The sequence below is a fragment of the Triticum dicoccoides genome, chromosome 7A (genome assembly GCF_002162155.2).
Source record: "Triticum dicoccoides isolate Atlit2015 ecotype Zavitan chromosome 7A, WEW_v2.0, whole genome shotgun sequence".
Classification (NCBI taxonomy): Eukaryota; Viridiplantae; Streptophyta; class Magnoliopsida; order Poales; family Poaceae; genus Triticum; species Triticum dicoccoides.
In genome coordinates, this window is record NC_041392.1 from 112,342,182 (window position 1) to 112,356,170 (window position 13,989).

At 45.8% G+C, this 13,989-nt stretch overlaps 1 protein-coding gene across 1 annotated transcript; it reads right to left on the reverse strand.

Moving 5' to 3' along the window:
• Window positions 1-577: 577 nt before the first annotated feature.
• LOC119327628 (serine carboxypeptidase II-2) lies at window positions 578-11,495 on the reverse strand. Its single transcript, XM_037600725.1, has 10 exons — window positions 11,126-11,495; window positions 10,422-10,529; window positions 9,396-9,491; window positions 9,188-9,280; window positions 8,989-9,074; window positions 3,204-3,470; window positions 2,628-2,761; window positions 1,946-2,041; window positions 1,474-1,582; window positions 578-1,015 (listed from the first exon to the last, which is right to left on the reverse strand). The coding sequence occupies exons 1-10, from the start codon at window positions 11,394-11,396 to the stop codon at window positions 851-853; spliced, it is 1,425 nt and encodes a 474-aa protein (XP_037456622.1). The 5' UTR covers window positions 11,397-11,495; the 3' UTR covers window positions 578-850.
• Between the last annotated feature and the right edge of the window lie 2,494 nt (window positions 11,496-13,989).

Genomic DNA, 13,989 nt, shown 5'->3' on the forward strand with positions numbered 1-13,989 from the left:
AAGCCATGGGAAGTGTGTCTATATGAGAGATATACCTCAGCCTGATAATTCAGTATCCTAGATTGGATCACCTCTTATCTTGTGCTGCTCATAGATGAGCGTCAGTTGACAACTCCAGCCATTTGGTATGTTAAGGCGTCGATATCTAACAGCTACGAACAGTATCTGCATTCGGATCCCATTGAAGTTACTTTCACCAGCTGCTCCATGTGCAGTTATTCCACTGACAGTTTTGGCCATTTTGCACTCTGTATAGACTGAACTGGTGCAAGGAATTTGCAGGTCGGATAACCGTGGATAGTTTAACACAGTTCATCAGATAACCCCTGGTTCCCGAAAACATGAAGACTAATGTTGCAACGGATGCAGCCTGCACAGATGCAAGACAGCAAGAGTACTCCTGCTATCCGTTCTGTATGCTACTCCCTCCGTTCGAAAATACTCATCATCAAAATGGATAAAAGGGGATGTATCTAGATGTATTTTAGTTCTAGATACATCTTCTTTCTTTTATCCATTTCGATGACAAGTATTTTCAGACGGAGGGAGTACATACTAGTGCTTGCTATAAATGGCGTATAAGACGGACGATGAAATTCGATTCATCTTTATCCTTAATTTCAGATTAATTTAACAGGCAGTGCTGTAGTGTCAATTAATGGCAGGAAAACTGTTCCACAGTTCTGTTCCCTGTCTTAGGGGATTGGTTGGCGCCAATAGCACTTACAAATGACAACAGCTATGGCCATCCTTATATTGTGAAAGTTCTGCATGGAACTTAAACTACTGAACTGCGTTGGTGAGCTGGAATCGTGTGGTGCTGGTCGTGTCTCAAACCAAATGTATCATATTACATATCGCTGCGTAGATCAGACAGCACAGGCATTGGGCTCCCGGCCAAGAATGATTTGATGAGCGTAAGAGCCTGCTTGGGACGATGAAGAGGAACCTCGTGACCTGCACCCCTTACTGTCACAAAGTTGAGACCCTTGTACCCTTGGGTCCAGCCACCAACCTGTTTAAACACGGAACAGTTCAGAAGCTAGGAACAGAATGGAAGACGAATATCCTAAATAGCTAAACATACTGGAGCAAGTAGCAAAACAATAAAGGAGAACACAAAGGTTGCACTATAAAGGCACATAGAACACAACCTATACTAGTTGAAAAGGGAACAAAAGTACTACGATTCATGTATATAGCAAGTTACCGCCATGGCAGGCTGGAAATCAAAATGAAAGCATATCATGCCTGCGATGGCCTCCGGGTATCACATATAGATTGCGAGACTTCTCTACTTACAGTAATACGTCAGTAAACTATAAGGACAGAGGTTCCACATAGACACATAACCAAGTCCAAAACATATGATGGTCTGAGGATGTACAAATTATGCACACAAAAAACCCACAAAGCTTCAGGGTACTGAACATTCATGGAATCATGGGCGTTTTGATCAAGAACAAGCCTTACCTCGCCATCATCATCATACCAAGCATGCCACGGGATCACTGTTGGAAGCTTGAGGGCATCAATGCTGTATCTAGTTGATGTTACTGGAATTACTGCATCTGTGTCTCCACTGGACAAAGTAAAGAAAAGATTAAAACAGAATATACTTATATATCATATCATTTATACAAGCCATTCTTACATGATGTTTGAAGTACATAGAGTGGGAAAAGTGACAAAGGCTTTAGCAGCATCTTATGGTAGGTCAAAATTACAAACCATGCTAAATGTGAACAGAGACTGACAAAAATTAATTGACATTGAACTAGGTTGTACACAACCATCCTATAAACCCACTTTTCCACGGTGACAATATGTTACAGTTTTAGGGAAATAAACTAACGAATCCTAAGGCTACGGCATAGAGCATAGTTTAGTACAGAGCCATCGTTGAGTGCCTGAGTGGGTAAAGCTTCAGAGAGTAAGGAATAACCTGAACATCCATATACGAAGCCCATATTGAATAAGTTCATGATAGATATGCAGTACAGATCTTTCACAGTCCTTCCAGTTGGTGTTAATAACTTCACTGAAAGAATATCAGTAATACCAACATGTTAAAAGAGTAAACAAGAACGGGAAACATGTTAGCGGATCTGCTTATCGGAATTACATGTCACTGGCATTTCACGTTTTCCAGTTACAGTTACTAAGATTAACCTCTAGGTGTCGTCTCTTAGCATGTTTTTAATTAAAATTTGATCACCACATAAATTTAAAGACATGTGAACATTGATTGCTAAAGATAATACTGAGAGATAACTGATGATATGCTAAATATAATACTGAGAGATAATAGCTGATGGTACAACATATTTATTGTCATCTCTATATGGCGGAAGGGAAAGAGAATGTTGCCTTCTCAACCACTATACACGCCCTTAATACTAAGCATAAACATGACAATATAAAATTTTAAAGTCTAATCATAATTTTATAGGATAAGAATTCAGCGAACAACCCTACATTATGGAGCGTGGAATCAAAGTAATTACTGATCATTTGTGGGGAAAAACGATTTTCCCACAAACTTATGATAGCAATGCAATGGACAAACTTACATCGTAAGGATGGTGAAATCAATTCAATAGGTAAAAAGCTGCTCCATACATTACCTGCAGGTCTCCCACTTAGATTTGCCAATGACCGGATTAACATGAAGTACCTTCTGCACCTCATGCAGATTGAAATATACGATTGAATGTTGTTCAGTGCATGGATCATATTGCTCTCCCATTTTTCCAACAGACTGTCAAAACACATCATGATATGAATCACATGTACTCAAAACGTGTGAATTCATTTAGCATTAGAAAACTTATTTTATGAGCAATAAGTGTGCGTCACATGATATGAAATGTGGTAAGTATTTCTTGTTCATGGTTCTGTACTTCTGTTGATGAATTTGGTGACAAGGTCCCTTGTCTTCAAAAAAAATGAAACATGGTATGCACTTATGGACAGTAGTACAGATCAAGGCAACATTCCCCCACTTAGTTCATACAAGTCGATATTCACGCCAAAGCGCAAAACTCTTAAGATTCTTTCTTTAAAAAATTGGTGTACAAAACTTAGCAACTCCTCAGGTAGGAAGGCATGGATGAGTAAATTATATAACAATTAAATTATCAGGTAAAATGGCACACTGTTTGTTTAACATGACTTTGAGTTGCAGGAGCCTCAAAACGTACCCGAAGCCTTTTCACCACTTTGTTCCTTGAGGAGGCAAAAGATGAATGACAAGTAGGTGTGAAGATGCTATATGAATCAATGTTCCCAGCTTCAGTGCTAGCAATGTCAAGAATCTTATCGCACTGTGGAGATGAATGCACAAAGGACTCGAAATCACAGAAAATGTTCAGTAGCTTGTATGTTTGATCAGAAATCAAGCCAGTGGTCCACATATATTGAAATATTCCATAGTGGTCATGGAAATCATCAGTCAGGGCATTTCCCACCTGTAAGAAATGACATTAGATACAAAAAAAGAGTTGAGTGTGTTAGGAATAAGCAACTTGTATTCCCATGAGGCCATAGGCCGATATATATATACATGTACAGGTATGGAACATATGCAGGAAACCCCTCATACAACGGGATAAATACAAAGGGGTACATGACTTATATTATAACTCTAACACCCCCCCTCAAACTCATGGTGGATGAACAACACTGAGTTTGGAGAGATAAAAGCCATGTTGTGCTCTAGTCTGAGCCTTCGTCAAGAAATCCGCCAACTGTAACTCGGAAGGCACATACTGAAGAGCAATAACCTGATCCTGCACAGCAGCACGCACATAAAAAGCATCAACACCAATATGCTTGGTGAGCTCATGCTTCACAGGATCGCGTGCAATGCTGATAGCACCTGTACTGTCAGATAAAAGCAGAGTCGGTGTAGTGACAGAAACACCAAAATCCTGAAGTAACCACCGTAACCAAGTCACCTCTGCCGTCAAAGAGCCATTGCTCGCAACTCAGCCTCGGCACTCGAACGGGAAACTGCAAGCTGTTTCTTCGTCTTCCAGGCAATGAGAGAACCACCAAGAAAAACACCGTAAGCAGAAAGTGAACGGCGATCAGAAGGATCACTAGCCCACGTAGCATCCGAATAGGCCTGGAGCTGGAAAGAACTGGAGCGAGGAAAGAATAGACGGTGAGAGATCGTGCCTCGAAGATATCGAAGAACACGAAGGAGATGACTATAGTGAACCGAGGTGGGGGCAGAGACAAACTGACTCAGTATATGAACCGGATAAGAGATGTCCGGACGAGTGACAGCTAGATAGACAAGACTGCCAACAAGATGACGATAACGCGTCGGGTCAGGGAGAGGATCACCATCAGTAGCACGGAGGTGAACATTGAGCTCCATAGGAGTCTCAACAACACGCTCATCAGTAAGAGCAGCACGAGCAAGAAGATCCTGGATATACTTTTCCTGGGATATAAAAAAGCCATCAGAGGTAGAAGAGACTTCAATCCCAAGAAAATAGCGAAGAGGTCCAAGATCAGACATAAGAAACTGCTCACTAAGACAGGCCTTTACAAAGGAAATATACTCGGGGTCATCCCCCGTGATGATCATGTCATCAACATAAAGAAGAAGAAGAGTCCGACCACGAGGAGAAAGGTGAATAAACAATGCTGGATCATGAGCACTTGCTAAAAAACCAGCAGCAGTGATCACAGAGGCAAAGCGCTCAAACCAGGCGCGGGGGGCTTGCTTAAGGCCATAGAGAGAGCGACGAAGACGACATACCATGCCATCAGGAACAGAATACCCAGGTGGTGGCTGCATGTACACCTCCTCACGCAGCTCGCCATTAAGAAAGGCATTCTTAACATCAAGCTGAGATATAGACCAGTGGCGTGCAGAGGCAACGGCAAGAAGTGTACGAACAATGGTCATATGAGCCACAGGAGCAAAAGTCTCGTCATAATCACGACCATGCTCCTGCTGAAAACCACGAGCCACAAGACGAGCTTTGTGACGCTCAAGAGAACCATCGGAGCGAGTCTTAACCTTGTAGACCCACTTACAAGTGATCGGACGGACTCCGGGAGGAAGAGAAACAAGATCCCAGGTACCAGTGCGTTCAAGAGCAGCAATCTCCTCTGCCATCGCAAACTGCCATTCAGGATGAACAACAGCCTGACGGTAAGAAGTCGGCTCAAGAACAGCAGCACCAGCGGTGGGAAAGCCAAAGAGATCAACAGGCGGACGAGGACGAGAACGCAAGCCATAAGTAGGCTGAGAGGAAGATGACGACCCATCCACAGAGGCATCAACTGGTCGTGGACAACGAGTGTAATGCTGAGGAAAAGATGGAATAATAGAAGGAGGAATCGGCAAGGTAGAATCAGGGGGTGGCGACGAAGAAGTCACCGGAGACGAAGGTGTAGAATCCGGTGACAGGCTGGGAGAGGAGACCGGGGAGGAAATCACCGGAGATGAAGGTGGAGAACCCGGTGACATGCTAGGCGAGGAGACCGGGGAGGATGGTGGCTGCAAATCAACTAGATGTGGAGAAGGAGAGAAAGTGGAACGGAGAGGTACAGTCTCGGCGGGAGTGATAGGTGAGTCAGGAAAAGTGAGGAAAGAGATATCCTGCACTAAAAAAGTCGAGGAAGATGGGCGTGGGTAGAAGGGACGAGACTCTTCAAAAGTCACATCTCGAGAGATACGCATCCGACGACCAATAGGATCCCAACAACGATAGCCCTTATGCTCATCACTGTAGCCTAAAAAGACACACTCAACAGACTGAGCGGTCAGTTTGGTGCGTTCACGAGGGGCAAGAAGAACATAGCAAACACAACCAAACGAGCGAAGCATCGAATAATCGGGAGAACGATCAAAAAGTCGCTCGAAAGGAACACCACCCTGTAGAGCAGCGGAAGGCTGTATATTGATAAGATAGGTGGATGTGGAGACGGCCTCAGCCCAAAAATGAGGCGGGAGAGAGGCAGCAATCATCAATGCACGAGCCGTCTCAAGTAGATGTCGATGCTTTCGCTCAGCCACACCATTCTGAGCATGAGCACCAGGACAAGAGAATTGAGAGAGACTCCCGTGCTCAGCAAGAACACCACGCAACATCTTAGAGATATACTCGCCGGCGGAGTCAGCACGAAAAATACGTATGGGTGAAGAGAACTGAGTATGAACCATGGCAGCAAAACGCTTATAAATAGACAACACCTCAGAACGAGAAGTCATGAAATAAAGCCATGTGTAACGAGAGAAATCATCTATGAAAATAATATAGTATTTATGACCACCTTTCGAAGCGAAAGGGGCCGGACCCCATACATCAGAATGGACTAAATCGAAAGGACGCTTAGACACTGACTCACTATGTGAATATGGTAACTGAATCTGCTTGCCAAGACGACAACCCTGACACTCTAAAGAGACATCTCCTGAGACAGACCCCAGAAGGCCTCGACGAACTAAAGAAGACAACCGAGAACCACACAGATGACCAAGTCGATGATGCCACTGCTGGAAGGACCCAGTGACGGAGGCGACAGAAGCGGAAGAACTGGCGATGGTGGTGGCAGCAGAAGGAACATGAAGCCAGTCCAACTCCCAAAGACCCTGAGAGTCACGGCGGCGAGGGCCAGCCCCAACCAGAGTGTGCGTGTGATGGTCCTGGACAGAACAAGAGTCAACGTCGAGGATGACGCGACAACCAGAATCCGTAAGTTGACCAGCAGAAAACAAATTCATGGTAAGTCGAGGAACATGAGCAACATCAGGAACAGAATAAGAAGGAGTAGTAAGATTGCCTCTACTAGCAACAGAAAGTGGAGTACCATCAGCAGTGAAGACATGAATAGGAGAATCCAGTGATCGAAGAGAGGACAAAGTGGAAGAATGAGAAGACATATGAAAAGAAGCTCCAGAGTCCAGAACCCATGGGGATGTACCTGACTGTGTAGAGGGTGATTGCTCAGTGCGGGAAGCATCAGTCACAGAACCGACAGTACCCGTTGAGGAAGAACCTGAAGCCGCGAGCAGACGCTTAAGTCTCAGAATATCCTGTTCAGTCAAAGCAATGGCTGAAGCTGTCGAGGTAGATGACGAAGTCCCTGAAGATGATGATCGAGCCTTGCGCAGGTGTTTCTTCTTCGTGTAGCACTGAGACTCAAGATGACCATCATTGTTGCAATAGGCGCAATGTGGACGGGGGCGACCTGAGCCTCCAGAAGGAGTGGGCAAGAGCGGCGGAGCACTTGAGCGAGAAGGGGTCGATGGAGCAGGTGGCGGAGGAGCACGAGTAGCGAGCACAGAGGGAACCTCCAGCAAACCAGCACCACGTAAGCGAGTCTCCTCAGCACGAATCTCAGAAAGCGCCTCCATGAGAGAAATACGACCACGAGCAAACAACTGAGCACGCCGGGGCTCAAACTCCTTACGAAGCCGAGACAGGAACTCATAGACGCGATGAAACTCCAAATTGGCCTGGACAGCCTGGCAACAGGGGCAGGTACGACACCCAGCACTACGGAGAGAATCAAGTTGGCGCCAGATAGCAGAACTCTGTGCATAGAAGTCATCAACAGTAGAGTCACCCTGCTGAAGAGTGACGGATCACAGAGAGGTATAAGGCATCACCAGAGGGCTGATAGCGCTCACGAAGACGGGTCCACATCTCAAAGACAGTAGAAAGACCCAGAAATTCAGAAGCAAACTGAGGCAGAACACTAGCAGTGAGAACAGCTGCAGCACGAGCATCATCATCAAGCCACTGGGTGTAAGCAGACAGAGCACCATGATACAGCTGAAGAGCCTCCTCATAAGCCAAAACCCTCTCATCATAAGCACGATCAGCAGCCTCATCAGCAACCTTAGCCGCATCCTTGGCGGCCTGATTAGCATCCGTAGGAAGAACCGATGGAGTTGGCGGAGTAGGGGCCACCGGAGGAACTGGACGTGGCGGACAGCAGACCTCGCCAGAAAGAACACCCCAAAGACGGATGCCACGCATGTGAATGCGCATGAAGCCAGTGAACTCGGTGTAGTTAGTACCATCAAAGATCACCGGACAGCGAGGGACAGCAACATAACCCGATGCAGCAGACATTTTTTTTAGATCCGACGAGAACGACCAGATCGGGATCAGGCGCTGGCTACTGGAGCAACGGAAGCCAGCTGGAGAGGGATCAAGAGCGCCAGCGAGACGAGCCCCCTGGGACGAGCTCCCTGGGCGCCTGCGGGACGGGCGGCTGGGTGACTCCCGATCGGGATGGGCCAGCAGCCGAGCTCCCTGGGCGCCTGCGGGACGGGCGGCTTGGATGACTCCCGATCGGGACGGGCCGGCAGCAGAAGCCCTGCGAGCGGCCGGCTGGAGAGGAGAGCGGGGCTCCTGCGGACGAGCCCCCTGCTTCGATCGAGAGACAGAGAGGAGATCGAGCGGATTGCTTCGATCGAACAGACGGATCAAACGCACGAGTTGCAGCGTGCAAAAAATTGACCTAGCTCTAATACCATGTTAGGAATAAGCAACTTGTATTCCCATGAGGCCATAGGCCGATATATATATATACATGTACAGGTATGGAACATATGCAGGAAACCCCTCATACAACGGGATAAATACAAAGGGGTACATGACTTATATTATAACTCTAACAGAGTGAACTTACTGATTATCTGATTGTTGTCCCTAGAAATTTTATAACGCAATCAACGAAAACATAGTAAGATACAAAAGCATAAACAAAATAATCAAGTCAAAAGGCAAGCTACAAGGTAGTTGAGGAAACGCTATTGGACTTAGTTGAGAATCATTTCATTATGTGTCGTAGGTCATTGGTAAGGGCAGTGGTATGCAACAAGCCGACAACAGAACACCGAAGGCATTTTAGTCCAAGGCCCGACAGCAGAAATATAGTTCTATCTAAACAATAAAAAGAAAATATGTGATGGAATTCAATAATCAAAATGCAGAAGTACCAAAGCCATACCATATAACCCTTGAGATTGATTGTTTTGTCTCCAGTGGCCTCGTGGTGCCTCTTTATGGCTTGAGCCAACTGAGGAACGTAGTGTCCTAACCAAACCAGAGTCATAAATAAGTTTCAGAAACTTTCCATAAGGGAAAAGGAAAGAAAGAAGCAGTAGACTGCATATGAAGAAACAAAAGCCTGTAAAGATTCTACAGACCAGCATAACTCTCTCCGGTTAAATAAAATTCACGCTCCTTGTATTGAGGAAATCGTTCAAGCCACTTTGTTAGGAACACCAACGAATCCTTGGCTACAATATATTGAGAATAAAAATGAGTGAAATCCAACAATAATATATCATTATTTTGGAGGATGTGAATTTCATGTAAACCAAATGATAGACATAGTGAATGGGGTTGCAGTACCAGTCCTCTCATCCCCATTGCTTAAAATATCAGCAGAGGTGTTTGAATATGAATAACCAACGCCAACCGGTGAATCAATGAACAAGATATTTGCAACTGCAAATATAAGAAACTGTTAAAATACATATCTTCCAAACCAAGCTGGGGTGCAAGGAACAGCACTCTCAGAAGTTTAGCAAAAGAAAATGGGAACTGATATGAAACAAAAAAAGGGTTGTAAGACTGAAAACTAAGGCTGTACTCCAATATGCGTGTAAGTAGCAGTTCAAGAATCCAATTAATCAAAACTAAAATACTACTAAACAAAGGCAAGCAGTCGACTTTTGTGCACTCAGTCAGTGGTGAAGGTGAGCATCCGATGGCAAAATGTATAAGGTACTTGTTTTGCACAAGTGTGGTACATTCAAGCTTTGTCAAATTAGATCTGGCACTTTCCATCCACCAGTTGATCAAATTTCATAGCCAATTGCAAGCAATAATTTGTGCCAAGAAAGCTGAGCTTCCAGTTTAATAACCAATCAGTTTTCAGTACTCTAGCAAAATACGGGGCAGACTCAGGAGTCGGTTCTCTAGCTTTCAATTCTTTAGAAGAAAAAAAAACATATTTTCCATGAATGACTACAACACAGCTAAACCTCAATTTATAATACAGAAAACATGGGAAAGCTCTTTCAGAACTTAATTGCAATGATGATACATATGGGCTATGGGCAAAAGTGAAGCACTCCACTTATCACAAATGTTGTGATCCATTACCAAGCCTCTTGTTGCTTTTAGCAATAAAAAACTATTGTTAGAGTTGATTAATTTGGGAACTTCTGGTCAAAATATTTACTAAGGGCCTTGTTCTCGATAAAAGAGGAAGAACGAAGGGTTCCCTGTTAAGAGAAAAAGGCTTGATATTACTGCTAACATCTACATTTTTAGAAACAAGAAACGGAAGGGTTGGAACAAGAATGTAGCAGCATCTAAATTTGAATTAAGAATATTCATCAAGAATATAAATTTGCTTCTGTTGAATGGTACCTTGGTTCCAAGAGTAAGGATTCATATGCACACCCTTTCCGTCGGCATTGACATGGAAAGGACCCACTTCTTCCCCGAGACCAAAAGCGATTGATGAGCAACCAGGCCCTGACAAATGAAACGCAGTAAGCCACCATTATACTCTCAGTCTATTTACAGTCTTGTTAAAAAATGAACTTGATGAACGAAGTAGAAGTCAACATCCCAGATAGATTTATGAATACGTGCACAAAACTTCACAATCATTTGATGCCAAGTAAGTTGACATTCCTCATGGAAAATTTTATTAGGTCATCTTCCAGATGACAGGCTTGATGACCGGATTGGATAGGCACGTAGTACATATGAACTTAAAGATTCTAGCCGCTTGTAAAGCAATACCACAAACAGTTGTTCAGTGGCCAGATACCAATCCTAGATGTATCACAGTTCACAGACTACACAAACCTTTGTAATAGCAGTTTCATACTTTGGCAAGGCAGCGTTCCTAAAAGAACACCATCATGCCAGTAAGCCAGCTGAGGGTGCAACGCATCCATGATCCATCCAACAACATACAGATGTTCAGGTATCCACCACTACCTAGTGCTAGCACTGTAGCAGTAGCAGTAACCTCAGCCGTAGAAACCAAACAGATTATTACGATATTCTAATTAGGAGCGGATCGCAGAAGGAATGGGCGGCGGCGGTAAGGGGAGTAGTACCTCCGTTGAGCCAGAGCACGAGCGGCTTGGAGGCCGGGTCGTGCGCGGCCTCGAAGAACCAGTAGAAGAGCGCGGCGCCGCGCTCCTCGCTGACGGTGACGTAGCCCGCGTAGTGCGCGAAGCTGGCGTTGAACGCCTGCCCCGGCACCCGCGGCACCCGGTCCCGCTCCTGCTCCGCCCGCCAAGACTCCCCCTTCCCCGTCGACGACGCGGAGACGGCCGCGACGAGGACGAGGAGCAGAACGGCCAGGGGCCCGGAGGCGCCCGACATCGCGGGCTGGTGGCGACGGCGGCGGCGGCGCCGGAGTGAGTGTAGCTGTGCAGGCTGTGGGTCTCGCGCGGGCGGCGACGTGGGGACTGGTGGTTGGCTTGGGTCAAGAACCAAAGCAGTGGTTAATAGTGGTGAGTGGTGTGGTGCGGGTGTGGGGTCACCGTCGCGTGCACCTGGTGCACGCCGTGGCAGCGAAGAGGCCAATATCTCACGCAACGAATAATCGTACGGGTATATTTCCGGTAGAGACGGAGTAACGTATGCAAGTCAAGTACATGGTCCGTGGGGTCAGACCTGCTTGCATGAAAGAAACCCTAGCCGCCGCCAAAAGAGGATAATCTTTCAGCGCCGTCCTCCGGCGGCTTTCCTCCGCCGGCGACCTCAGTCGTCGATGGTGAGGGGGTCGCCGGATCCACGCGCGTGGATCATTTTTACTCCCTTGTAGTCTAGATTTTTACGTTGTTCATCGTCTTGGTTTCGGCGGTGATGATGACGGCCCTGAATAAAGATTCTTCGGATTCTTGTCTGACGAGGCCATCGGTCCAATGGTTGGAGATGGATTTGGAAATCAGTCTGTTCAAGTAAGGATGGTGTGGCGGCGGCGGCATCCTTGTGCTGAACTTGTGTCGTCGGGTTCCACCATTGCGACAGCGTTTGCTCTAGCGTCGGCGCAGAGTTTGGGAGATAGTCCAGGAGCGGATGTAGATTGTGGTATGCATCGACATCATCTGGAAGACGGAACGTGTGCTGGGCTCGTGGTTTGTGGATGGCAGGTATGGTTTCCTCATTCGATGTCTTAGTCGTGGTGGGGTGTCGGATCTGGAGTTTGATGACGTGTTTGAGGTGTTGCCCCGGTCTGATTTGTTCAACGGAAATGGCTTCACTTTTGGTACGTAAAGCTGCATATAAGCGCCGCGTCGAGCTCGGATGAGGCGATTGTGACACTCTCGATTCAATCATACACTAATCATACATACAAATGTGTACGATAAGATTAAGGACTCACGGAAAGATATCACAACACAACTCTAGACACAAAATAAATAATACAATCTTTATATTACAAGCCATGGGCCTCGAGGGCTCGAATACATAAGCTCAAATACACAAGAGTCAGCGGAAGCAACAATATCTGAGTACAAACATAAGTTAGACAAGTTTGCCTTAAGAAGGCTAGCGCAAAAGCGCATCGATCGAAAAGGCAAGGCCTCCTGCCTGGGAGCCTCCTAACTAATCCAGGTCATCAGCGGCCGTCATGTAGTAGTAGGCACCCTCGGAGTAGTAGTAGTAGTCATCAGTGGGGTCGTCTGGCTCCTGGGATCCGTCATCTGGTCGCAACAATCGGGTATGGGAGAAAAAGAGGTAGCAAAGCAACTGTGAGTACTCATCCAAAGTAGTCGCAAGACTTACATCAGATCTAAACTAAGTATGCATCTGTATCAAAGGAATGGGTTGTATCTGTGGACTAAACTACAGAATGCCAGAAAAGAAGGGGAAAGCCTAGCCTATCGAAGACTAGCATCTTCAAGCGTCTTGCAGCATCAGAAGAGATAAGAGTGGCATAAAGTAAAGTAGTAGCAGTGTGATCAACCTCGGCCAGAGATCCTTTCTCGACTCCCTACGAGAAAGCAATCCCAGAGCCATACTATTCAATTGTCACCTCAAGTATCTAGTTCTAGTTGAATCGATCGGGATACAACTCTAAGTGTCCGTTACCATAGGACAGGCTATCGATAGATGTTTTCTTCCCTGCAGGGGTGCACCAACTTACCCACCACGCTCGATTAACTCCGGCCGGACACACTTTCCTCGGTCATGCCCGGCCTCGGCCAAACAATACGTCGCAACCCGACCTAGGCTTAATAGAGGTCAGCACGTCGGACTAAACCTATGCCCCCAGGGGTCTTGGGCCATCGCCCCAGGAACTCCTTGTGACGCCCGGGTAATCAAGCTACAGTAACCTCTGCAAATGATGCCATGTCACCACGATTACTGTTGCTAATCTCGTGTTAGTTCAGATCCGAGCCAAATTCAAATTTTAGTTAAAGTCAAACATTAAAAGTTTCCAATAGTCAAATCAAAAATGTTCAAAAATTGTAGCAACTAAATCATAATCAATTATGGTGGAGGAACCACACTTTTATGAAATGATTAAATACTCTAAAGTGAATGAAACCATAGCAAAACAATTATTCAAATGATTTTAAATAATAAACAAATGTTAAACTAGTTTAATTGACCGCCAAACTTTTTATGGTAGAGGGATGTTCTGAAACCTTATTTTAGGAGCTATGGTCATATTTTATAAAAACTAAAATAAAGTATGACTAAACTAAAACAGAAAAGAAAAAATAAAAAGAAAAGACAAAAGGTAAAACAAAAAAAATAAAAGAGAGGGAGAGAACCCCCTGGCCATCTAGGCCTCGGCCCAGCAAGCCGACGGGCCGCCAGACCAGCCCACTGGCCCGGCCAGATCCTCCCACTCCACCTTATCCCCCTGAAACCCTAACCCCCACCCCCACGTCGCCCCCATTCTCTCCCACTCCTCCCTCTCGCCCTTCCCCGATCTGGATCGGGGCAACCCCCCGATCCG